The sequence below is a fragment of the Argentina anserina genome, chromosome 6, assembly GCF_933775445.1.
Source record: "Argentina anserina chromosome 6, drPotAnse1.1, whole genome shotgun sequence".
Taxonomy (NCBI): Eukaryota; Viridiplantae; Streptophyta; class Magnoliopsida; order Rosales; family Rosaceae; genus Argentina; species Argentina anserina.
In genome coordinates, this window is record NC_065877.1 from 37224948 (window position 1) to 37249919 (window position 24972).

At 37.6% G+C, this 24972-nt stretch overlaps 4 protein-coding genes and 1 pseudogene across 8 annotated transcripts; 3 read left to right on the forward strand and 2 right to left on the reverse strand.

Annotated features, from left to right (window-relative positions):
* The first annotated feature begins 1037 nt into the window (after window positions 1-1037).
* On the forward strand, window positions 1038-6640 carry LOC126797884 (uncharacterized). Of its 4 annotated transcripts, none has more exons than XM_050524635.1 (10): window positions 1038-1342; window positions 1794-2049; window positions 2137-2282; window positions 2716-2829; window positions 2956-3039; window positions 3441-3617; window positions 3748-3907; window positions 4187-4341; window positions 4455-4581; window positions 4718-6640. In XM_050524635.1, exons 1-10 carry the CDS (start codon window positions 1161-1163, stop codon window positions 6041-6043), a joined length of 2727 nt encoding a protein of 908 aa, XP_050380592.1. In that variant the 5' UTR covers window positions 1038-1160; the 3' UTR covers window positions 6044-6640. The 4 variants fall into 4 exon arrangements, with proteins under 4 accessions (XP_050380592.1, XP_050380593.1, XP_050380594.1 ...); XM_050524636.1 differs by having other exon boundaries at window positions 4721-6640; XM_050524637.1 differs by having other exon boundaries at window positions 1199-1342; window positions 1668-2049.
* A 1185-nt stretch (window positions 6641-7825) lies between these two features.
* Window positions 7826-12599, forward strand: LOC126797539 (uncharacterized). Of its 2 annotated transcripts, XM_050524179.1 has the most exons (15): window positions 7826-8189; window positions 8282-8382; window positions 8462-8581; window positions 8775-8879; window positions 9049-9120; window positions 9245-9357; window positions 9559-9669; window positions 10278-10346; window positions 10641-10728; window positions 10826-10897; window positions 10988-11088; window positions 11412-11529; window positions 11621-11680; window positions 11801-11911; window positions 12142-12598. In XM_050524179.1, the coding sequence occupies exons 1-15, from the start codon at window positions 8099-8101 to the stop codon at window positions 12322-12324; spliced, it is 1515 nt and encodes a 504-aa protein (XP_050380136.1). In that variant the 5' UTR covers window positions 7826-8098; the 3' UTR covers window positions 12325-12598. The 2 variants fall into 2 exon arrangements, with proteins under 2 accessions (XP_050380136.1, XP_050380137.1); XM_050524180.1 differs by lacking the exon at window positions 8462-8581 and having other exon boundaries at window positions 12142-12599.
* A 378-nt stretch (window positions 12600-12977) lies between these two features.
* Window positions 12978-17261, forward strand: LOC126797491 (uncharacterized; annotated as a pseudogene).
* Window positions 17262-17415: 154 nt separating this feature from the next.
* On the reverse strand, window positions 17416-18399 carry LOC126797492 (UPF0496 protein At3g19330-like). Its single transcript, XM_050524112.1, has one exon. The coding sequence runs from the start codon at window positions 18397-18399 to the stop codon at window positions 17416-17418; it is 984 nt and encodes a 327-aa protein (XP_050380069.1).
* A 72-nt stretch (window positions 18400-18471) lies between these two features.
* Window positions 18472-22727, reverse strand: LOC126797541 (proline-rich receptor-like protein kinase PERK1). The gene is made up of 8 exons (XM_050524181.1): window positions 22024-22727; window positions 21400-21658; window positions 21108-21316; window positions 20360-20486; window positions 20059-20133; window positions 19660-19843; window positions 19386-19518; window positions 18472-18981 (listed from the first exon to the last, which is right to left on the reverse strand). The coding sequence occupies exons 2-8, from the start codon at window positions 21545-21547 to the stop codon at window positions 18718-18720; spliced, it is 1140 nt and encodes a 379-aa protein (XP_050380138.1). The 5' UTR covers window positions 21548-21658; window positions 22024-22727; the 3' UTR covers window positions 18472-18717.
* Window positions 22728-24972: the final 2245 nt, after the last annotated feature.

Genomic DNA, 24972 nt, shown 5'->3' on the forward strand with positions numbered 1-24972 from the left:
AGTACCTTTGTTATAGGAGAACGAAGAAACATTGAGGTTGATGAACGTCAATTCGTCTTCTCATTCCTTCCGATGTTGACGTTTCATCTTTAAAATGAGAGAGTCAGAGAATTCGTGAAAATCTATTGCGTTGTGGCCATATTTCTCTAGGGCTTAGGTATTTATATCAAACACTAAAGAATCCTACAAAATTTATTAGATAATAGAATGCTTAAGAGTTGATTATGTTTTGAATACCATCAGAATGGAACAGATTATTTAAAGTTCTAATGGAATACCAACAAAATTTTCAAGAATTTTTTAAAATATGAATTGAATACCCATAGACTTTTCAAATACAAAAAAATGAACAAATTCTTAATTGAATACACCCCCTTAGAGTTTAGAATGGACAATTAATGGTGAAAAAAAGGATGGAAAAGAGAGAAAAAGTAAACGACTGCTACTGTAAGAGCATCTTCACCAATGTTGTCATATTTTGATTAAATTTTAGTAAAATTAGCTTAAAAGTCATTTTTGGCTAGTCAATTTAGAAATATGTCTACATCAGTTCTCTTTATCATAGTTTTATTTGAATTCAAAGTATTCATTATATGTCTAAAATTTATTTAAAATGTATTTATAAATTATATATAGTTCTTTGTAAGAAATATTTTAAATTCAAATGTTTTAATTTTGAACTATCTCGCTTGATAAATTTATCGAGTTAAATATTTTAAAGTTAAAATAAAGTTATAATAAAGTCTAGTACAATCATTTTTTTCTTAAAAAGCTAAACATGCTATTTAAATTACCTAAAAAGTTATAATAAAGAGTTTGATAAAAATGCTCTAATGTGAGTAAATAAGATAGTTCATATAAGTTATTCAATTTTTAAGTAATTTATTTTTACAATAAAATAAAAGGTAGTTTTGGCAATATAATTTGGTGGTATTACAAGAGCTTTGATTATAATTGTAGAAATAAAACAAAATTCAAAATGAAAAGTTATGAAAATTGTAACAAAAAATAAAAATAAAAACGAAAAGCATTGCGGTCAGAGAGAGGAATCAATCCACTCGTGCTGCGCGCGACGCCTACAATCAGGATCAGGAAAGGAGCCATGGCTCGAGCCAAGCCGCGCTCGAACGCGCGAATGAACCATTCAATGTGAAGAACAAATGAACGGTTCCGCGATACCACCCACACTCGACATATCTCTACACCCTCTCTCTTTCTATGGTTTCTGTCTCTCTCCCTTCCCTCGTTCAATTCAATCCCTAATTCTCTCTCTCTCTCTCTCTCTCTCTCTCTCTACCTTCACCTTATCGTCGTCGTCGTCGTCCGCCGTCCTCTATTTCAGGTATTGCTTAGGGTTTCGCTATTTGAATTCATTCCTTTCCTGTGGCTATTCTTTCATTGTGTGTGTGGGTCTTTGAGTTCCTACGGGATTCTTGATTTTTGGTCAACACTTTATATTGTTGTTCTATAGTTACATGTCATAGACGAATTCTGCATTGATATAGTGGCCTTGTCGTTTGGATTATAATGCACTTGTCAATTTGAAATCCTCTTTGTAATTTGAAATCATCATCTACTTACTATATGACTCTTCTTAAAACAACACTATTTAAGTACAAGTTAATTGATTTATTTCCGCACTGTCGTCTTTGGATGTTTGCTCTTAGATTTGCGTTAAAAGGGACGACACTGCGTGTTTAATTAGGGAGATTTTTTGACATCTGGTACAAAATGGCGGCCGATCAACGGAGAAAAAGATTAAATGGTGCTACCATTGTTGGTTCCAATTCTAGGGAGCAACATATATCAAAAAAGAAGAATAGGGGAGTAAAAGCAGAGGAGTCAAACATTAACCCTCATATTTCTCTTGAGTGGGATGGAACTCAGAGAATGGTGGTTGCTATAAGGGATCAAATTGGCATTAGTTGGAATGATGTGCGGCCATATATTGATTCTACTTTCACCAGCTACAATATTCCGGCAGATGTTTTTGTTGTTCCGCATGGCATTTATGAACTGAATAATCTGGAAGATGTGCTTACCTACGAGGTAGCTTTTGATTTATGGTTGTCCGCAGTTATCGGATCTAATTTATGTTCATGGAGGATAATTGTTTTTCTTTGAAAAATGGTGCAGGTTTGGCAGACAGATCTTTCAGAGAATGAGAGAAGTGATCTTATGCAGTTTCTTCCTAGGGGATCAGACTCATCAGATGCACAGCAAATTGTGAAAGCATTGCTTGCTGGGGATTACTTTAACTTTGGAAACCCTTTTCTTAAATGGCAAGTATTTGTAGTACTTACTTTCTTGTGTGGATAAGTTGACTACTTTCTGGATCCATTTACATTTTCAACCCATATATGCTGTGATTTGTTTAACTTCTTATTCTTCTCAAGGTAAGGAAATGCTCAAATGCTAAACATACAATTTTTGTTGATACGTTTCATCAGTTGTTAAATGCTTTAGCTTTGTTAGAGAATCTCTCGCTAGTGATTGACAATGCATTAATCAATATTGCTCGTTATCTATGTGATTCTTCCGAGTTGTTTATCATAAAACCAGGGAAAAAAATTTTATGTGGTTATCAAGTTATTGAAAAGTAGAGCTCCTTTTATTATTATTATTATTTTATTATTATTTTATTATTATTATTATTATTATTATTATTATTATTCGAATGTTTGATGATGATGCGCTTGAAATGCGTTCTTTCAGGGGTACCTCACTTTGCTCAGGTCATTTCCATCCTGATGTCATTCTTCGTCGGGAACAGTGTCTTATGGCTGAGAAGAAGGTGTACTATAAGGAGTTGCAGAAGTATCATAATGGGTACGTGAAGATTTGCTATGTCTGTACAATAATACTATTGCTTAAACATGACGTTGCTTGGAACCAAAATAAAAGGTTGATTTTCTCTAGTATATGTGGTCACATTGTTTTGTGCTTTTTGTGCAGTTTGATTGCATATTTACTGAACTTGAAGGAGACATACACCAGATGTGAGGATCCTGAAAAGGATTTTTTGCAGAAAATATGGAGGTCAGTAGGACTGTAGCTTGGCTAGCTTCTGTCATACATTATCTGCACATATAAACCAAAGTTGCATGTGTAATGCTAAATTCTTTGAAAAATAAAGGGTTTGAGTGTTAAAACCTGCTCAGGTCATGTTTTATATTTTTATTTTATTTAACAATTTGATATAAATGTATGGGGTTAGATTAGTATTATGTTGTTTTGGTTGTCATTCCTTGACTTGCTGTTTTTGTCATTCCATATTTAATGCTTTTCTGTAACTAGAAACTTGTGTGCTTTGGCTTTATTAGATGCTACTGCCAGTAATTATGTGTGTTCTCCATGTCTCTTTTCTTTTTGGTTCTTGGTTCATGATCTTACTTTACCAATTGATTATATAATTTCAATCTGGTGTATCTTTTATGTAGGTCAAGAAAAGATATGGAGAAATACAGTTCTTCTCATGCAATTGAATCCAGATTCTGTGATCTTGATGAAAATGCCACACCTACGTCTGAGTCTGGTTCTTGGGTTGCAGAAGAGAAAGCATGCTGTAGTGATAACCAGATTTCGTCTTTGATCAAGGGCAGGAAACTTCAGAACAGGTACTTCATCTTTCTCATGTGCTTCACTTTCTTTCACTTCTCTCAAATTATGTCAGTCTGGCTACTTTCTTAAATATTTAGCTTGTAGTTGCAGATATGTTTGGTATCCGCTGATCATTTTTGGTGTCAGGTTCTGTGACAAAGGCTTCCCAATGGACCAAAATAGACAAATATTGCTTACAGAAGATGATGCACTTAATGTAAGAGCAACCCCAAAGAAAGGAGACAAGCTACTCAAGCGTAATAATATTTACAATAATGATGGTGCTAAATACATGTCGTATGTTAAGGTTGGTGTTCCTTCATTATTTTTGTAATTAATTGTATCATTCTGGGGTAATTGAGAGGTCTCCTCTATGGCTAGTGTGGTCCGTCCTCCTTTTAGTCATTTTGTATTTTTAAAATATATGGGGAAACTGTAGAATTTCTGGAGATTATTCTCTGGGAATGGATGCTACTCTTTTTCACTCAAACTGCTCTTTCTTTAAAATTCTAACTCACCAATATTTTTAGTGAACACTCTGATTTTTTTTATCCCCTTGCTGATTGTGCATTTTTAATTACTTCAGGTTAGCAAGAAGCAGTATGAAATTGTTAAGAGCATGAAGCAGTCTGGCAGAAGCATTCATTTCAGGTCTCTTAACAGGATTTTAGGTAATGACTGTAACATACTACCTTATCAAGTCTTTGTGGAAGAAGAGCAGAAGAATTTGCGGAAGCACTGGTTAGTGTGGATATATATATATATATATATATATATATTAAGAATTTCGAGGTTTTTGACAAAGATAATTTTTTTTTAAATTTCTTTATCTTCTAAAAGTCTTGTTTATTTAGGCTGCAATTGGCAAGAAAAGATCTCCCAGTAGCTTATGAAATTTGGATGGAGATGCGTTTGCAGAGACGGAAAATGGCAGTTTCTTTGGAGACAAACATGAAGGAAAGGCTAGAGTCTGTAATGGAGGTTTGTGATTATTGCCTCTGTCCAATTTCATACTCATTTTTTTGTCTGTTATTAAGGGACATCCAGCGGATTCTTATTAAACCTGTTTTTCTAGTTGTTGTATGACATTCAATTTGTTGTTTTGTGATCGGGTCAGCAGGATGAAGGCAATGATAACCATAGTATGCTTCAGGATGAGCTTGAAGTGGGGAATCATGAATCTACCGTGCATGATGAAGAAAAGCCTGTACCTGATATGCCACAAGGGGAGGACTTCCGCATGGAAGGAGATGAGAAGTCTCAGCAGTTTACTGATGGGTTTGAGTGCAACCTCACAGATATAGATTCTGAAAAACATATGTGCATACAATCAGATAAGGATTCTGAGAAAAACGTCATTACAGTATCTGATCATTCTCCTCCAAACTTGTCAGAGTACTCGGGGAATCTGAACATTGCACATGCCACTGTAAGTCAGGAAGCTCGTTTGTGTTCTGGTGGAGATGCCTGGAAGGCAGTCAGCATGCCACTTTCTTACCATGATTCTTCTGCAAACCATGAATATGCATCTGTCTGTGAATTTTCGGCTATGCTTCCACAAGTTAATGACCTGCATCAGACATGCATACTAGATCTGGAATCTGATTTGCCTGCGGGAAACATGGGGAAGGATCTATCGCACAAACAATCAGATAATGGCTCCTTCAATTCTTACCTAAACCAAGATCGAAATGAATTGCTTCAGTCGCTCTTTAAGGGCCAGGGCATGTTATCCTACCCTTTGCAGAAACAGGCTGGGTTTGATTTCCGGCCACCAAACAGTGTGTTTATGAGTAACGGTCAGTATCCCATGCATTTTGAGGAGCAGCAGCACCAGTCACTGCCTCTGGAGCTGGGGCAGAAGAGAGACAATGGTGTCTACATGCCTCAAAACTTAACTGAGAGCATGTATTCTGATGGAGGTAAATACCTAACTCCGAGGCAGCAGCATCTTACTCCAGTCAATTTGCAGGATTGGAATGTCAGGAGTGTTCGGATGCCAGGACCTCTCCAATCTCACTCAAGTTGTGGAGACACGTTGAGTCAGTATTGGTTGTCTAGTGAGCATCCAGTTCATGGTGGATGGTCCGGGTTAGACGCTGCTAACATCACAAGTCACAACATTGGGAGTGGAAGTGCTGCGAATGAGAGCTTATTTAGTGTCCTATCTCATTGTAACCAATTACGTTCAGGTAACCCTTATCATTTAGCTGGCTCCACTGACCAGTTCATTTCTCCTAGGAGCCATGGAATGATGAGTGGGGTTACCCCACGGATAGGCAATGTTCTACCACAAGCAGCTCATGCACTTGATTATTTGGGTGGCCGCGAAGCAGCTACTTCCGTGATGCATGATGATATGCAATGGATGAACTTACCCCATCAGAACTCTGGTTTATGTGATCCAATGGGAAAATCATTCTTGAGGTCGTGGAACCGATGACATCTATTTTTTTCCATATTGGGACTGCGTATACGGTTGGTTCAGAGGCCGGACAGGACAACAAATGCAAATACAAGAGGCTTGTAAAACAATTTTTTTGACTTGATATAGGTGATGCAGAGGAGGGGAATGGTGATGACGCATTTGAGGTTACTGGAGGTCACAGAAGATGAAAAAGTAAAGCTGGAGATAGGTTCTGTACATACCTATACAAGGGCTATAGCAACCATGTACATATGTTAGATGAGCAGGCAGGTAGCAGCTGGGGGGTTGTGGGATTTTTTGGACAAATCCAGGTACTCTAATTCATTAGCTGAGTTACATTCTAGAGTTTAATTTTCCTGGGATTTTTTTTATATTTTCTTTTCTCTGTTGAGATTTTTTTTCAATAAATTTTGGAGGCTTAAATTTTTGTGGAGGCAAATGCTGGTTACATAATGAAGGTCTTTTAAGTTTAGTATCATTTTTATGTTTGTTGGTATTGCCAAAGTGCAAGTGTTTTCATCATGATTTGTTCTTAAGCTGGAAGCACTTCCAAAATACTATATTACACTAAATTCGCCTTAAATTCGATGGTATGATGTTGAATGATTCGCTTCAAGCTATTTGTCTGTTGCAAAGTGCACTGGGCTTCTTGTCGTGGATTTGGGTGGGGTTCTTGTTTTCCTCCTGGTTAGACCATAAATGAGATATTTGTGCGATCACACTGATTACACAGCAACGTTTGGTCGGAATGTCGGATCTCATGTTTGGTAAATCTTTGGAATTTGGCGCTAGAGCTTGAAAATTAAGATGATGGTGTTTAGAAAACTAGTAACAAGATCTGTAATGTTTGGCGATAATCCCCCTTTTTGTGTGTAACATGACACAGCTTGTCTATAGATTTCTTTGTTTTTTGGTCACAAAATCGATTGATCCTTGTCTTTGCAGTTGGAACAAGAGATTAAGATAAATGGATTGTAGTTTTTTTATTTTTCTGAAAACAATGAAATGAATTCATTTGGCGGCTTCAGTCAATGTAAACTCAAGGCTCATTTTCGATCACAAGGGTCATACATAAGGGTGACAAGCCACCCCACGTAGGTACTAACTATCTAGGCATAAATCGAAAAAAAAAAACGAAATACAGGGTCGAGACCCGTTACACTACACGTCTACACCCACTCGAAGTGAGGAGCATTATCAAAAATAAAAATAAAAACTCGGGACTAGCATAATGTCTGAAGTTCACAAGGCTTAAAGAAAAGCAAAACCCTAAGCCCAACAATTGACCCAGCCATGTTCCAATTCCACTTCTCCGAGCACAATCCCACTGCCGCACCGGTCCATGACCTCCACCGTCGAGAAGAAGCCGCCCATTCAGGATACCAAGTCGCATGCCTCCCCACCCGAAAGAGAAGAAGAGACTCCAAAGAGAGAAGTCTTGCGCCCCAATAGTATCACCACCACCCTGATGAAGAAACAACGCCTCTGTCACCGTCAAGAAACCTAGCATCCTCTCGTGCCACGTCTGGAACCGAACCCACGATGTACAACTCGAAGAAGCAACGAAACGGACGGGAAGACTTTAGCAATTGTGCTGTGGGGCTCTTTCGTCTGGGAGAGAGCCTTTTAGGTTTTTTGGAGTGGTTAAATTACTAGTTGAATGATAAAATGGATTGTAGTAAAATTGAGTATATGAACGAAAATGCGGACAAGTGACGCCATGGCCCTATTTATAACGACACACACCATAACTCGTGTCTTGAGTAAGAAACAGAGTTTGATCCAAAAAAGAAGAAGTAAGAAACAGAAATGAAAAATACGTAGGACAGAGAGCAATTCTGAGAAAAAAAGAAAAAGAAAAAGAAAAAGGGGTGACAGATCGAGAGCGGCAAGGGCGGAGGCGAGAGTGACCGGAGCGGCATTGTAGGCAACTATTACAGAGTCAGACGGAGCGTGGGAGAGAAAAGAGGAGCGGCAGTTATGTTTCTGCTGTGATTTTCTTAAGTAGCGCGGAACGATGGCAGACGATTCAATGCAATTAAGGAAGGCAAGAACAAGAACAAGAACAAGATGGGGAAGCCCAAGAAAGATATCATTCGTTTAGAGAAAGAATCTGTGATTGCAATTCCCAGGAAGAGACTCGTCAGCGAACTCGGAATGAGTAAGTTGGATTTGTTCCTCTTTCCTCTCCGCCTAGTTTCCTGTTTGCTACGGAACAACTGCATGCCCTGATCACTTCCAGTTGACTTACAGCAATGAAATCAAAGGAGCGCAGGGAGGCCTTCGATTTGCTTTGCGACAGGATTGAGTACACTGTTCGGGCTTGGCATCATTTAAGATTTGATATGATGATGGTATGCCCATGTATGCACGCTTAATTTTCAGGAGAGATCCTGCATGCATTCTTATCATCATTTTTATGAATGCGCGCAGTTTCTGTACTCCTATTTTGATCCTGTCAAACTAACCCAAAAGTCGCATCAAGATTCAATAAAAGAGATCGGAAGTGCCGTTTATGTGTTTGAACAAAGGTTCCTCAAGTACTTATTTCAGGTTCTGCGACCACTTCGCGTCAACTTATTTTCCTCATACCGACACCACACAATTTTTTTATATCAATTTCAATGTAAATTAATCCTAGAGTATCTGCACGTACTATCAAAAGAAATTTTTGATTACTAGCTATATAAGGAAACTATCCACTGATAGATAGTATGGGATTTTTAAACTTCTAGTTATGGTACAGGTGATGGAAAAGAGTAATTTTAGGATTGCAGATAATGAAGAAATTGAGCTTGCGAATTCAGGGCAGTATCTTCTACGTCTTCCCATCGTGGTCGATGAGTCTAAGGTTTCTACTTTTTATTGCTAAATATATATAGAACTATGCAATTTTTAATTGCAAACTATTTTCGATCAATTTGTTTATGCAATTTTATATCTACATTTATTAATGTTAGTTTACCTTTATGCTTGCTTACCACATTTGCTGATACTGATATATATGCTGCTGAATGTAGCTTGACAATAAACTTTTGAAGAAATATTTTGAAGATCATCCTACTGAAAACATTCCAGAGTTCTCTGATAAGGTACATTAAGTTGGAACCATTCTATATCTTCAAGTTGCCAACTATCTTCACATATTTGCTTGATGTTAGAAATTCTCTCTCTCTCTCTCTCTCTCTCTCATATCTTCATTGTTTCTTACTTCAGTATGTCATCTTCCGACGTGGAATTGGACTTGATAAGAAAACTGATTGGTTTTTTATGGAGAAGGTGGATATGATCATCGCACGTTTTTGGAAATATCTATTACAAATGACTAAGTGAGTACTTCTTGAAAAGTTGTATGGTATTACTTTACTAGAATTCACATAGTTTTAGCTAGTGGTGATAAATTTAAGTCATCTAAACTCAAATTCTGAATCTGAAACTGCTGTCTGTATTTGTAGTTACTGGTAGTACAAGCCATGTTATGGCAATACTACTGTAAAATTGCATTCTTGGCTCATGTTAGTTTCTTGCAGGTTAGACATATTTTTCTTTAAACCACCACATCAGAAGAGGGATTCAGAGTCTGATACAGATGAAGATGACTTCTTTGTTGAACGAATTCGTTTAGAAAACATGGAACTAAGGTGTTTTTTTACATAACTTTAATTGTACTTTTCTGTTTATAAGTTGCATGCTTTCCATTATTTGCAGTCGGATCACCTTACCTCACTCTTGATTACTTGGATAGGTCCTGAAATTCTCTATCTATATAATGCTCAAGTCCTGATGATTGTTTGACCTTTCGTAGTCATGATTTACACGAATCGTTCATGTTGAACAGATTCGGTTAATTAAGTAACCTAGTAATGTTTCAACACCTTAGCGATCATCAAATTAGATGAAATTTTTTAGGATTATAGGAATGATCTATACATTAAGTTCTAAAATGTATATGGTGGAGATATGGAAAGGCTACAAAATTATTTAATAAGGAACTTCACTCTGTAACTTCAAAGCGAACATTCACTCTGGATAGTGAATATATATATATATATATATATATATATCCAAACGCTGATCAATTGATTATGAGTTGAATTTAGCGTTGAATTCATATGTATTTGACAAGGAAGACATTAATAATTGGAAGTTTGGAACCATATATGACTTTTGATATGAGTTGAATTTAGGTGTCCTTCTTATGGAGGATATCATTGCCACTAATTAACAATCTATATGCCTTGCCTTTCAGCTTTCAAAATTTGTTCCTTAAGAACACAATCCAGGAACCAACTTTTGAGAGGATTATCGTTCTTTACAGGTACTTTATGTAATAGATAATTAATAATGTTTTGCATAATGTGAGCCTGAGCACCATTTGCTTGTTGCATTCAAATATGCATGTATATTCATCTTGTCTGAAACCTTTTGCTCATAAGTTTCCTTCCAAGAGCAATACAATTGATACACAGAGAATATCTTGCATTGGGGAAAGCTCTAATTGCATGCATGTGCGGAAGGGTTTGATTGCCCTGTTAGATATTGGTGTTCAAGGACAGTGTTTGTTGGAAAGTGATTTATTTATTGATAAGAAGAACATATATGGACTCTTTAGGCAAGCTACTACCGGGGATAGTCCAGAATGGGGAATACACATTAAACATTTCAAAAATATCCCAATGGCTGATTTGGAGATAGTTCTTGTGAGTCACTGACGTACTCTAATCTGGCATTTATGTACTTTTCCCTTGGAGCATGTATGTATAATTGATGACCCTAACCTTTTGCCTTAATTTACAGCCTGAAAAGAAGATGCCAGGTTTAACACCAATGGACTGGCTCTCGTTCATAGGCTCTGCTGTAGTTGGTCTGGTCAGTTGTTAGATGCATTCTGCTTGTTTAGTTTGGTATATAATTTTGTGAAAATAGGCAGCTTTCATTTTACTATTCCCTTGTCTACAGGTTGCTGTTTTTACTTCTATTGAAACATCTAAAGTCGATTTATGGGTTGTTTTTGCAATTCTTTCCACTTTGATCGGTTACTGTGCTAAGACATATTTCAGGTTACTCTTCTTCTTACAATTCATGTTTATCTTCACATTAGTAGCTTGGTTTCTGGGATATTCTTCCACTATTAGATACTAGAGGAGTTTCAGGCTGACCTTTTCAAAATATTGTTTTGGGTGTGGATACATATGTATGTGCCCATGATTAAATGGTTGTCCGTATCTCCATTGAGGCTAGAGTAACACCAGATTAGAGGAACATGTCTGATGTAAAACTTCACATCCCTGGATGAATACTTTGAGTATCTAGCGGTTTGGTTATTTAGGTACTTATATGGTCTTATATTATGAACTCTCACGAATATAATTATTGTCTGTAGTTTTCAGCAGAACTTAGCTGAATATCAAAATTTGATAACTCAGTCCATGTACGAACAACAACTAGATAGCGGAAGGGGAACTCTTCTTCACTTGTGTGATGACGTGATTCAACAGGAAGTAAGCTGCGAGTTTGACCATGTCAAAGTTTATGAACTTGAAGGTTTAGTTGTGTACTCATATTTGATCATTGTATCTCTTGAATGTGCAGGTCAAGGAAGTAATAATTGCGTTCTTTGTGCTAACTAAAATAGGGAAATCTACGTTACCGGTATGCATTTGTTATATCTAGCTCTACCTCGCTCCAGTCCATGTATCAGTATCCGGAACAATTTGTGAACATTTATCTGCATTATATAATTGGGCCATCCCCCCTATTATTTACTTGTAGGATCTGGACGACCAGTGTGAGAAGCTGATAAAAGAAATGTTTAATGAAGAAATCAATTTTGATGTGGACGATGCAATTCAGAAGCTAGAGAAATTGGGAATTGTTACAAAGGTAAGGCTCCCTCCTACATGTTCAGTAGTTTATGTGGAATTGTGGATAACCGTGTTCTATTAATTTCAACGACATAACATGCAGTGGATGATATGCTGATCTGCTATATTGGCTAGCTTTGCTTCCTTGTTCTTTCTAACTGAATAATGATCTGCATACTAAGGAATATCTGTGATATTTCACAATAATTACTGTCTGTAAACGTGATTTTGATTCATGAATGAATATAGGATAGCGAGGGACTGTACAGCAGTGTTGGGATTAAAGGTGCTAACGAGATCATTGGCCCCACCACTGAGGAGGCTGTCGTCAAACTCGAGGCAAAGGAATTTGTTACGACTCCTGCAGAGCGGGAACAAATGTTTGCAGATATAGGTAAATGGAAACCCCCTGAACAGGAGGCAGCCAAATAGGCAACCATTGCTGCGGGTCATGATCCTGGTCCTATTCCTGGTGGCTCACGGCGGTGGCCGCTGCAACAATGCTGCTGACGATGTCACGCATCCGCTCTCATAAACTTTGTTCTCCTAAATATTGCCCGTGTTTAGTAGTACTATTCGAAACAAGATATGAAATATTGGGGGACATTTTCCCTTTTTTAGTCTTGTTTCTTTCTCCCGATCGCCTCCTAATGTACATGAATCAGCACTGTGATTGCCCCAAATAATAATAAAAATGGAGTGCAGCGTAAAATTTAGAAGGGAGGTATATCATGTATCGGTTGTAGCCACATCCCACAGCATCACCTATACATTCTGACCATGAGACTGCAAAGTGACACCAAGCTAGCGCAACATGTATTAACAACGTACGTACTAATGACACAATCGACTCGATCATATAAAGTTAATCCACATAATAATCCCTCATGAGTCGAAACTAAAGTTACTAGCTAGAATCAGAAATGAAGACGATGAAAGCGCCATTAATGTAGGCAACTGTTGCAGAGTCAGCCGGAGCGAGAGAGAGAAAAGAGGAGGTAGCAGTTACGAGTTAAAAAATACCTCGATCTGATTTAAGGTAACTATATGGCAGAGCTTGAAGCTGGCCAAGGAAGGGAGACGTAATGGGACACAAGAAAGAGATTATTCGATTAGAACGTGAGTCCGTCATTGGAGTTATCAAGCCCAGACTCATCATGACCTAGGTCAATCTCATCGGTTTGCTCCTAGCTCTTATTATTACTTCCTTCACTTGAAGATTACGATGAACAAACAAAATGCGGCCAGTTTACTTATTTCAGTTAGTTTATCGATCGATCTACAACAGTAAATGAAGCTGATGCATCAATTAATTAATGCAGAGCAAAGTTCTGATCGGACTGAGTTTTTGAAACTTTGCAAGAGGGTTGAGTACACCATTCGGGCTTGGTATCTTCTACAATTTGAAGATTTGATGGTATATATACCCTTTCTTTAATTTTTAGGATCAGGCATGTTTATGTTACCTTTGCCAGTACTCAATGTTTTAACTGACACAATGCATGCAGCAACTGTACTCCCTATTTGATCCTGTACATGGAGCCCAGAAGTTGGAGCAACAGAAACTTGATGATAAAGAAATTGATGTGCTTGAGCAAAATTTCCTCACCTACTTGTTTCAGGTTCAATATATGACCCAACTTTGTAGGAAGTTCTAAGATTCAGTTTTATTATTTTAGACCCATAAGTGATTTAGTTCTATTCAATGCTAGCTAGATAGTGAGTGCTAGTCTACACACACACACACACACACACACACACTTCATTACCACGATCAACTTACCATCAGGCAGGTTTAGTAATTGATAATAAGCCTTTCTTTTTTTGAGAATGACTTCTTAAGCCTTTCTGAACCAGATATAACGTAAGAATGTTAATGGCAAGAGTCATCACATCATTACATCCTACATCTTAGTACGCATGTATGAGTTGAAGAACTTTAACCTTCTATTTATTCAATTTGATCTGGATTCTATTAGTACTTTTCTTTAACAGATTAATACTTAGTTACTCACTGTCAAAAGCCTGAAATGATTATATCTTTGTGTAATATTATAATTTTGAACGTATAATGACTGCAAGTATTTCCATACGATACAAATAAATTTTTCTATTCACAGATAATATGGATTTTTTAAAAGTTATAATTACGGTACAAGTGATGGAAAAGAGGTAATTTTAAAATTGCAAATAATTAAGAAATTGATGTTGCGAATTCAGGGCAATATCTTTTACATCTTCCCATCGTGGTTGATAAGTCTAAGGTTTGCACTTGATATAGCTAAATATATCTAGATTTATGTAATTTTAGATTGTAAACCTATTTTATGCATTTTTACTTGCTTTTCACTTTTGCTGATTCTGATATATATTCTGTTAAATGTAGCTTGACAAGAAACTTTTGAAGAAATATTTTAAAGATCATCCTACCGAAAAAATTTCAGATTTTTATGATAAGGTAATTTAAACAAGGAAATAGAGGCTGCAAACATTAGAAGTTTTAGCTTGCTAATTGTCTACATCATGTAATTTCTATTGTTCTGTACTTAGGTCCAACCATTATGCTTGTAGCCAAACATATGGTTGAGGGAGGGTGTTAAGAATGTAAGGTCAGTTATGTCATTTGATACCTATTCCTATCCCATATATATGACCTAATGTATTGTACACAATTCAAGAAAGTAATATACGATGTAGTCTTCAGCCGATTCTGCGTTTTCTTTACATTTTCTGCTCTAGATTCAATAATCCATGGTTTCCTAACAGGAAGCCTTCTAAAATTTTCGATTTGCCGACCATGTTCACAGAGTAACTCTCTCTCTCTCCCTCTCTCATTTTTCAATTCTCACTCCAGTATGTTATCTTCGATCGTGGCATTGGACTTGATAAGACTACCAACTGGTTTTTCATGGAGAAGGTGAACATCATCATTTCACGTTTTTGGAAATATCTTTTACGAATAACTATGTGAGTAAGTTTCCACATTTTTGGTAATACTTTACTAGATTTCACATTGTTTTAGCAATTATGATAATTTGTTTTCTAATTATTAACGTGGTTAACTATTAAGTCATCTAAACTTAATTCTAAATTTGGAACATCCCCCTTTGCATTCCTTGTAGTCTAGCTGTGTGTAAATTAATTTGCTCGATCATGTTATTTTCTCGCAGGATAGACAGATTTTTCATGAAACCAACCTCTAAGAAGAGGGATTCCAGATCTGATACAGATGAGGATGATTTCTTTGTCGAACGAATCCATCTTGAAAACATGGAACTAACGTATGTGTTTCACATCTACTACTATAGTAGTTTACTGCCTAGCTGCATTCTAATGGCCGCAGTTGGATCGATCTAATCTCACTCCTGATTTTTTTCTTCTTTTATGCTGAATTTGGGTGTCACATTTATGGTTATTATTATGTCATGCCTGTCAGCCTTCAAAATTTGCTTCTTATGAACACAATCCAGGAGCCAACTTTTGATAGGATTATCGTTGTATACAGGTACTCTAGCTATTCAATGAAAAAGTAATTTATAATGTTAGCCTGAAGATCATTTGCTTGTTGCATTCAAATACATCCTTTCTGAAATCTTTTGCTATTGAGTTTTCTTGAAAGAGCAATACGATATTACTATTGATGCAAAATCTTACATTGTAGAAAGCTCAATATCATGCATGCATGGCCGCATGGGGAAAAAGGTTTGATAATTGATATTGGTGCTGTACGAAACCATTTGCTAAAAACAATTGTATTGATAACAAGACCATATATGTACTGATTATTTAGGCAAGCTACTACCAACGAGGATCGTCCGGAACGGGGAATACATATTAAAAATTTGAGAATATCCCAATGGCTGATTTGGAGATAGTTCGTGTGAGTCACTGATTCTTATGCGGCAGTTACTTATTTACTTTTTCCTTGAAGTAGGGATGAAACAATGATCATGACGACCCTAGCTAATTTTTTGCCGTAATTGGCAGCCTGAAAAGAAGAACCCAGGTTTAACACCAACGGACTGGCTCTCGTTCATAGGCTCTGCTGTAGTTGGTCTTGTCAGTTTATGAAATGCAAATAATTTTTGTCTCGATTCATTTTGCTTGTTCAGTTTGATATATAAATGTATTTCTAAAAATATGTAGCTTTAATTTTACTATTCCCCTGTCTACAGGTTGCTGTTTTTTTACTTCTATTGAAACGTCTAAAGTCGATCTTTGGGTTGTTTTTGCAATTGTTTCAACGGTGATTGGTTACTGTGCTAAGACATATTTCAGGTTACTCTGTTTCATAGTTCATATTCCAGTCGCACATATCCGATGTAAAACTTCACGTCCATGGATAGACGTGATTAGCATTTATTTTTACCTTATAAGAATGTCTACTGGCCATATCCATTCCATTTTCATAGTTACTTATTTGGTCTGAATTACCAGCGATTGTGATCGATAATGATTTTTCTGTAGTTTTCAGCAGATTCTAGCTCAATACCAGAACTTGATAACACGGTCCATGTACGAAATAAGTTAGATAGCGGAAGGGGAACTCTTCTTCACTTGTGTGATGACGTGATTCAACAGGAAGTAAGCTGCGAGCTTGACTGTATGATATTTAAGAGTTTGATAGACTTAGTTGTATATGTACTCACTGTCACTGCAAATCTTGGAATGTGTAGGTCAAGGAAGTAATAGTTTCCTTCTACATGTTAATGGAACAAGGGAAAGCTACTTTACCAGTATGTATCAGTTATATATGTCTAGCTCTTTCTTATTGCCCATTATCAGTTTCCTAAAAATCAGATATAGCAAGAGATGTATGTGCATTATATATACGGGCCATCTATTATTTTACTACAGGATCTGGACAGGTGGTGTGAGGACCTGATCAAAGAACAATTTAACGACAATGTCAATTTTGATGTGGATGATGCAGTTAATGAGTTGGGAAAATTGGGAATTGTCACACGGGTAAGGATCCCCTACGTGTTAGTCAATATGAACAATCTGAGTTTTCAATAAGAGAAGAGTGAATCATACGTACGTACACATTCGGCTTCGATTGTAGCTTAATTGGGTTCTTTGATTTTCTTTTTTTGTGCTAAACATTACAATGATGTGCATAGATAAGGAACACTTGCAGGATGGTTCATAATGACGTTCAATTGCATAATGTATTGCATCAGATCCCAAATTAACTAATCTGTAAACGTGATAATTATATGTATGAATGAATATAGGACACCCTTGGACGATATAGCACTGTTGGGCTGAAACGAGCTAACGAGATCATTGGCATGACGACGGAGGAGGTTGTCCTCAAGGCAAAACAAGATGCTGCTAATGCACCTGCAGGCGCTGACTATAGATAAATTTGGTACTCCTAAACCCAACCATAGAGGCTATACATGCCATGATCAGCATCATCTTTGATGCTTGCTTGTTAATAATGAAATAGATATTTCAATCGTCTGGCGAAAGGCCAGGCTTTCATCTTTGATGGGCGAATCAGAGATCACACATGAATCAGATGAACTGGAAACAATGAACACTATCACACGTACATGTATTAAACAAAAAGAAAATGCAGAGAATTATGTGGGGTGTTTGGAGATTGTAGAGGGTATAGAGGTGTTGGAGAAGCAGCGACCTGTCACGGTTAACAGTGTTAATAAAGCAGAGACATATCTGTTGATCAAGTTTGTTGACAAGTTGAAGGAAATTGGGGTGGCCCTTGCGCAGCTGTTTAAACACCTCCTGAATCGGATGCCTGTCTTGAGCTCCTCTCTCCAATCCCACCCGAATGCAATCCTTGTCTCCCTCCACCGCCGTGTGCAGCCGCCGTCCCAGCCTGTCAATGTTGGCCAGATATACGTTCAGCACGCATGTCCCCTTGGCCGAAGCATCCAACTGCTTCATATCCTTGCCGCCGCAGCAGCCACCACTCCCACGGCGAATGCGGCGATCGAGCTGGCGCTTGAGGTCGGTGAAGAGGCGGCAGGTGTCGTCCAAACTGTGGGAGTCGGGGGGAAGGAAGGGGTTGTCGTGGCGGTCGAATCGGAGGAAGATTTGAAAGGCGTGAGAGCACTGGGATTGGTTGACGCTCAGGTCCTCCAACACTTGGAGGAGTTGGTGGAGAGGGGCGTAGAGGGCACGCGCTCGATAGACGCTGCGGTGGAGGAGAAGGCAGAGGCGGGTGGCGTCCTCGGTGTGGCGGAAGTAGTCGGAGACGAGGCGAGTGAGGGCGTTGTTGTTGGACTCCTCGGCGTGGCGGAGGGCCTCTTGGACACACTCTCGGCTGGGGTGGAGGACGTGCTCAAGCACCAGCTCCTCATTTCCATCCCCATCTCGCTGGTGAATCTTAGACCAAATCTCATTGTACGAAGGGGTTTGGACGGCGAGGCTGTACTCGTGGCTCAGTGTCGCCGACGGGCTCGTTCGGGATTCGGAATCGGCCATTGCACATTTGCACTGCAGCAGCTCAAACAATACAAATATATAGGAATGCATGCCTTTATTATAGCATTTCCTGCTCCTATTGGCATCAGGCAATAAGCCAACGTAACTCAAACCATATATATATCTGCCTTGAATTTCATATCAAAACAAGTTTTACAATCAAGGTCCTCTCCTTTGTGTAGCAGAAACTAAAGTATATTGCAGCTCTTCTTTATACACTTATCAAGCAGCTGAATCAAATCTTCCCACGTGTTACAGAAAAATGAAAATATTCAACTATAAAAAAAAATTGTCTGAAACAAAAGGAAAGAAAATAGTATGGCACAAATATCACTCTTGACTGGTTTTGACGGATGCACAGGATGCCCTTTATTTTGCTACTCTGAATAACTGACTTCCTGTGATCACAGTCGAGGTTCCTTCCCCCATGATTGTTGTCAAGCTCATCTCTTTCTCAAGTATCCCCTCCAGTTCCGTTACCACATAGCTCATCGCTGGTCGCCTCTCACTTGAACCTTCTATGCATCTTATTATCAACTGTATCAACTTTTCCATTGCTTCAGCTGTGAAGCTATTCCCCAATTTCTCATCGATGATGCTGGATATATTGCCATTATCTTGGATATTTTCCACCTGCATCAAAGGAAGCACAAGAGAAACATAGTTCAAATTTTTTTACCCGCTTTACATGTCATGAACCCAAATCTGTTCTATGAAATTGTAAGCAAGATACTATCTCCATTTCAAAACATCACAGTAACTGTCATGTTCTGAAGTTGCTGCATATAAATTCGAAGCAGACACAATGAAATAGAAACATTAACAGCAACCATATATAGCAGCTACTAACCCAGCATATATAGCAGTTACAAAAAATAGCATGCGTCTCATCTTCTAAAGTTGCAGCATATAAACTTTAAGTAGACACAAAAGATAAATAGCAGCTACTAATTTAGACCCAAGACACCAACCATATAAAGAAGAGAGGCATACAGGCATATCTATACTTCCATATCATTAGACAAGCGCAAACGTACCCATTCAACAATGTTCGGATTTGTGTCAGAAGATATCAATTTTGCGGCTTCTCTGCCACTTACCAACTCCAAAAGGAATATTCCAAAGCTATATACGTCACTTTTTTCGGAAAATCTTCTAAATTCTCTTACCCTGCAAAAGTGAATCATAATCTGGCTTAAATCTAACTATCCATGGCAATCATTTGAATAATTACATAGAACATATCAAATAGCAAGAGACACTAGTACCCCTGCCCCTCAAAAAGCAGAAGGAGAAGAGGGAGAGTACTACTCTGGAGAAAGGAATATCTCATCAGCAATCACTTGAGAAGATGGGCTTGCCATATCTTTTCCCAAGAAATTGCGAATTCCTGCATCTGCAACCTTAGCAATGAAATTTTCATCTACAAGAACATTGGACGTTTTAAAGTCCTTATGCACCAGACGAGGACTTATAGAGTGAAGGTAAGCCAAGCCTGCAAACAAAAAAGATGAATGAGTCCCCATAAAACTAGAACTTTGCTTCAAGACTTACAGTGATAATAAGAAGGAAGTTTAGAACAATGGAAAGACTTAGGTGTATTACAAAAGAACTTTGGGGGATCAATACTGATGTTCTTAATATATCTAAAGAGAAGAAAACCTGATACCAGGAAAGCCACAAATGCTCACTGATTTTGCAGAGGATCACCTTTAGCTGCCCCTAGAGCTATTGATAGACGATTCTTGAATTCTAGCTTTTCACGAACATGCTGATCACCAGTGCCTGCATAGAAAATATAGCAAATTATTATATACTCCAATTGAAGTATTATTGATGGAGCAATTGCATAAATTATGAAGCAATATTTTAACCAATTACAGGCTCTGCAGCACTGCATGCATACAGTATCAGCAAAGACTGCCTAGGCCATCTTAGTTAAAGTACAAAAAGATCAACAGCATATTCTTGAGTTCCTAAAATAAAAAGTGATGGAAGGATAGAGAGTTACCATATAAGTGACTGGAAACACTTCCACTATGAATATACTCATACACAAGAAACTGCAGATTATTTTCCTGACAATAGCCCAAGAGAGTAACAATATTCCGATGCTGAATAGCTGAGAGATAGTTTACCTGATATGACAATTAGTTCAAAAGCACAAACACGAACTCAAGGGAGAAAGGTGAAAGAAAGATTTATTAACCAATCCATCAAACCCGTGAGTTAGGAAATTTTTGTGAGGAAACAAGCTCCCAAATAAACTTGTTTCAAAAGATTCTTGATTTATTTTATGTTGGTCAACCCGAAAGTTTCTGGGATAGTTGGAGAAAGATTATTATTTTTTATTATTTTTTTGAAGCATAGCTAATACTGTTGTCAATGGCTTCTAATTCATAACAAGGAAAAAAACGTACAGGACCTAGGTTCTCTTCAGGAAATGGTTAGTCAGCATCCCAGGCATCCAAGTACCATAGTACATAGGAAGCAAATTCCACACCAATTGCAAGAATTGATTATGAGAAGTATACAGTATACACAGTCAATCTTCAAAGATGTAAAAGCCAATAACACACTCCCTATCAGACTTCAAAATATATTCATAATGCTGCAGAGAATTAACGAGCTCTAAAGAATACTATTGCTCACAAGAACACCACACAAATCCTCAAACGCTTCCCTAACAACTTTCTTTTGAGTTGATTATTTACTTGTTTTCTTTAAGAATGAAAACTCTAAGGAAAAGTGCCAATTACCTCATTGTTAAAATCCTGACTAGGGAATCCAGGTCGCTTTTTGATGGCTACAAGCATCCCATCATGAAGAAAACCCATATACACCTCCCCAAATTTTCCTTCCCCAATCAAATTTTTATCACTAAAATTTTTTGTTGCCAGAGACAATTCTTCCATCTGAAAACGCCTTGTTTCTCGTATTGACAACTCAACCGCACCATGTGTTCCAACTGCAAGTAATTACAACAGATAAATAAGCTATTGGTTTTCACACAAATTGTTTAAATGAGAAACATATATGAGCAAGCATTACCTTGAACAGATGGATCAGAAGAACCTGTCTCAGACGTTCTCGAAACACTCAAATTGTGAAGACATAACCCGATAAGTATAATAATTATCCCCACCAATGCCACGGCTCCTGCAGCACCTCCAAGTATGGCTGCAAGAGACGCTGACATTTGGTATGGGAATGGCTTCAACTATGGGGGGTAGTATTTTTGTTAAAGGAATTATCAGACATTGAACCGGAACGCCAAAAGTGGAAGATCATAATTTAGCTAGGGGAAGGTCTGCACAGAAAACAAGTCACAATCTTTTTTTATCTATCAGACATCTTCTAGTCTTTTCTTTAGTGTGTGTACTATCAGCCAAATGCCTTTGAAAATATTTCCAGCAGTGGAATGAGACCAGGAAAATTCAATGTTTCAGAATGGTAATTAACTAATAAGGCTTGAAAACTAGCTGAACAGCGAGTGGAGTTCAGTAAGGCATGCAGTGATATTGAATCCGCAGATAAAGGGTAACCCCGATCGTTAATAGAATTGGAATACACTATGGAAACTGAGGCAGCATGTATGAGATAGAATGCACAACATTGCCAATACGGTTGTGATTATTGTCTAATTAAGCATAGTAGAGGAGCAGAATAGCAAACCTGTACTGCCAGAGAAGAAACCCAGGAAGATGTCCTTGAACTGGACCTTCATTTCCCAATAACAACAAGAATGAGCTTCTGAAAAAGTCACCCGCATTACCAAATTTGAAAGGTGTATTGAATACTTGCTTCTGGTAAAAAGACGGCCAAGCAAACTTAAGAGGTAAAAGTTGCAGAGAAACCCAGGTATGATCAGAGTCGAGAGTTGCAGTAGCTATAATTATAAGCAAAATACAGGCGTAGAAGCATCAATCTGTGATTAGATTAAGGGGAATGCAGAGTATATATCATGGTTGGATACAGACAGTGCCGACAGAAGGTGACCTTGCGTCGACAACACTCCCTCTACCAAACCACCCAATTCAACTGCATCAATGTAAGCATATATGATAGTAGACCCATAACCAAATAAAAATCAAACTAGAAAACAATCTCATGTAATGAAAAGAAAAGAGTATATTTATATGAACACAAGGAGAGGAAGAGTGTTTGTTAAAGAAAAGAAGAAGATTAATTTAGGAATTATATATGTGTGGGCTGTAAAGCAGAAAAATAGTTGCCTGTCTGTCTGTCTGGTACTGCAAGTTGAGAATTTGAGATGGAGGCTTGTGTGTGTTGTGTACACCAAGCAGTACAGTGACAGTGAGGCATCTTGGCTCTAACACAGTTGCTGCACATACAGTATTACAGTATTACTTGACTAGTCTGCTCTTGCAAATTTCCTAAATACCAGGGGAAAAAAACCCAGCCGAACTGGACAGCAACCTGTGCTTTTTCATCATCCTGCAAATGATATCTACATGGGATTCTATCTACATTCTTTCCTTTTGTTTTGTTAAAAGAATTTTACTTATTCTTTTTCTTCTTCTTCATTTTTTACATTCCTGTGATGAGATATGTGACGGGGAGAAAAAGAAAAAGGAAAAAGCAAAGGGCACATACAGTATGTATATGATATACGAAAATATACAAGGAATGCAGGGTGTACGGTTTCCTTTTATGGAAAGCAGAGCAGTGAACAGAACAGAGAGAGGGGGTGGGTTGGGCCTGTGGGGTTAATCCAGCTATGAGCTATGTTGACATTTACCGTTTTATTATTTCCACGGCTATAATTGAAAGCGTAGTTTTTGTGTCAACAGTTTTATTAAAGTTTTAAAGTCTCTAAAATAATCATTTTAGAGATAAAAAAAAATACTATGTGGGAGAGATAATATGATAAATTATAAAAATTAAAGTAAAATAAATTTAAGAAAAAAAAGTGGAAACGTAAAGAAAGTAAGAGATGATTTAAAATCAAGAGAAGATTATGGACAGTAGAAATAGATAAACCAAAACAAAATTAAAGTGATTGTGTAATCCGTAAAAATTTACACGGTTACAGGCTAGTTAATGAATAATAATATTGTACACCTGATTCACTATTTTATTTCCAACCCAAAAGAAAAGTAACCTCATTCTCATTCCAATGTCTAGTTTATTATCAATTAAAACTAAACGGAATGCACAAAATAATTGTTCTAGGTCTCATTAATTAGTATGCGGATCCGATAAGCCCACAAATGACTGCAAGCCTGATAAGTTTTTACCCGATCCGGCCCGCGAGAAAGTCAACTTCCGTGGATAGAGGGCCGTGGGTTAATTTAGAGGGGTGAAACCCGGCCCGACCCGCTAAAAGCCCACAAGGACCGGCCCGTAAAAAATCGTCAAGTAATCAAATATTATACATACATATTCTATTAGGTTTATAATAAAATTATCGCATTATGAAACGACTATATGAATGAAACTTCTCGGGATCAATCGACACCATTCGATATGATCAATATATATATATATAGTGACCCTGTAAAAATTTATAGTAAACCGAAAACACCATTAATATGCTTTAAGGGATGACCCATTACCAAGATGCGAACGCCGAAAACCGTTTTCATATCTAAAACCACCTAATTTTTGTCACCAATCGTGCGCGGTCATACCAAGGAAACTCATTTGGCAAACGGTCAACGAGGTTTTAATATATCAAAAAGACTCTTTTTTTGTTGACCGTAAATACGAACGGGCAAACAATGTCCAAGACGGACGAAATTTTTTACGGGATCTCTAATTATATATACCGATCACATCTGCTGGTGTTGATCGACCATATTTCAAACTGGAGTTGTCGATCGCCGATGTGTCCACTAATGTATCATAACCTTTTATCTTAGGTTTAGAATAAAACCGTCGCATTATGAAGCAACCATATGAAGAAAACTTCTCGGGATCGATAAACACCAGCTAATGTGGTCGGTATATATATTTAGTGACCCTATAAAAATTTCATCGAATTCGGAGCTCGTTTGACCGTCGGAATTTCCGGTAAACCAAAAACATAACTAATATGTCTAAAGGGAGAACTTATTACCAAGATGCGAACACCGAAAGCTGTTTGCATATCTGAAATCACCTAATTTTTGTCACCAATCGTGCGTCGTCGCACCGATGAAACCTATTTGGAAAAGCCCTGGTTAATGGGGGTTTTAATATGTCAAAATGCCTATTTTTTTGTTGATTGTTTGTACAGACGGTCAAACCATGTCCAAAACAGACAATTTTTTTACTGGATCCCTAAATACATATACCGATCACATCTGTTGGTGTCGATCGACCATATTTCAAACTAGAGTTATCGATCGCCGAAGTGTCTACTAATGTATCATAACGTTTATATTATGTTTATAATAAACTATCACATTATGAAGCGACTATATGTTACGGGAGCTAAATCCGAGGTTCGAGCTTCTCGTAGCCTTGTATTCAGGTGTGTCAGCTCAGTGAGACCTGCACACAACAAGTCAAAGTCAAACTGCTAGTGGTGCGCCGGCCTTCGACCCTCCGAAGCTTAAGTTAATATCCGGTGCGGAATAAGTTCGAGAATTAAGGACTTATAAATTTGTTATCTCTTTT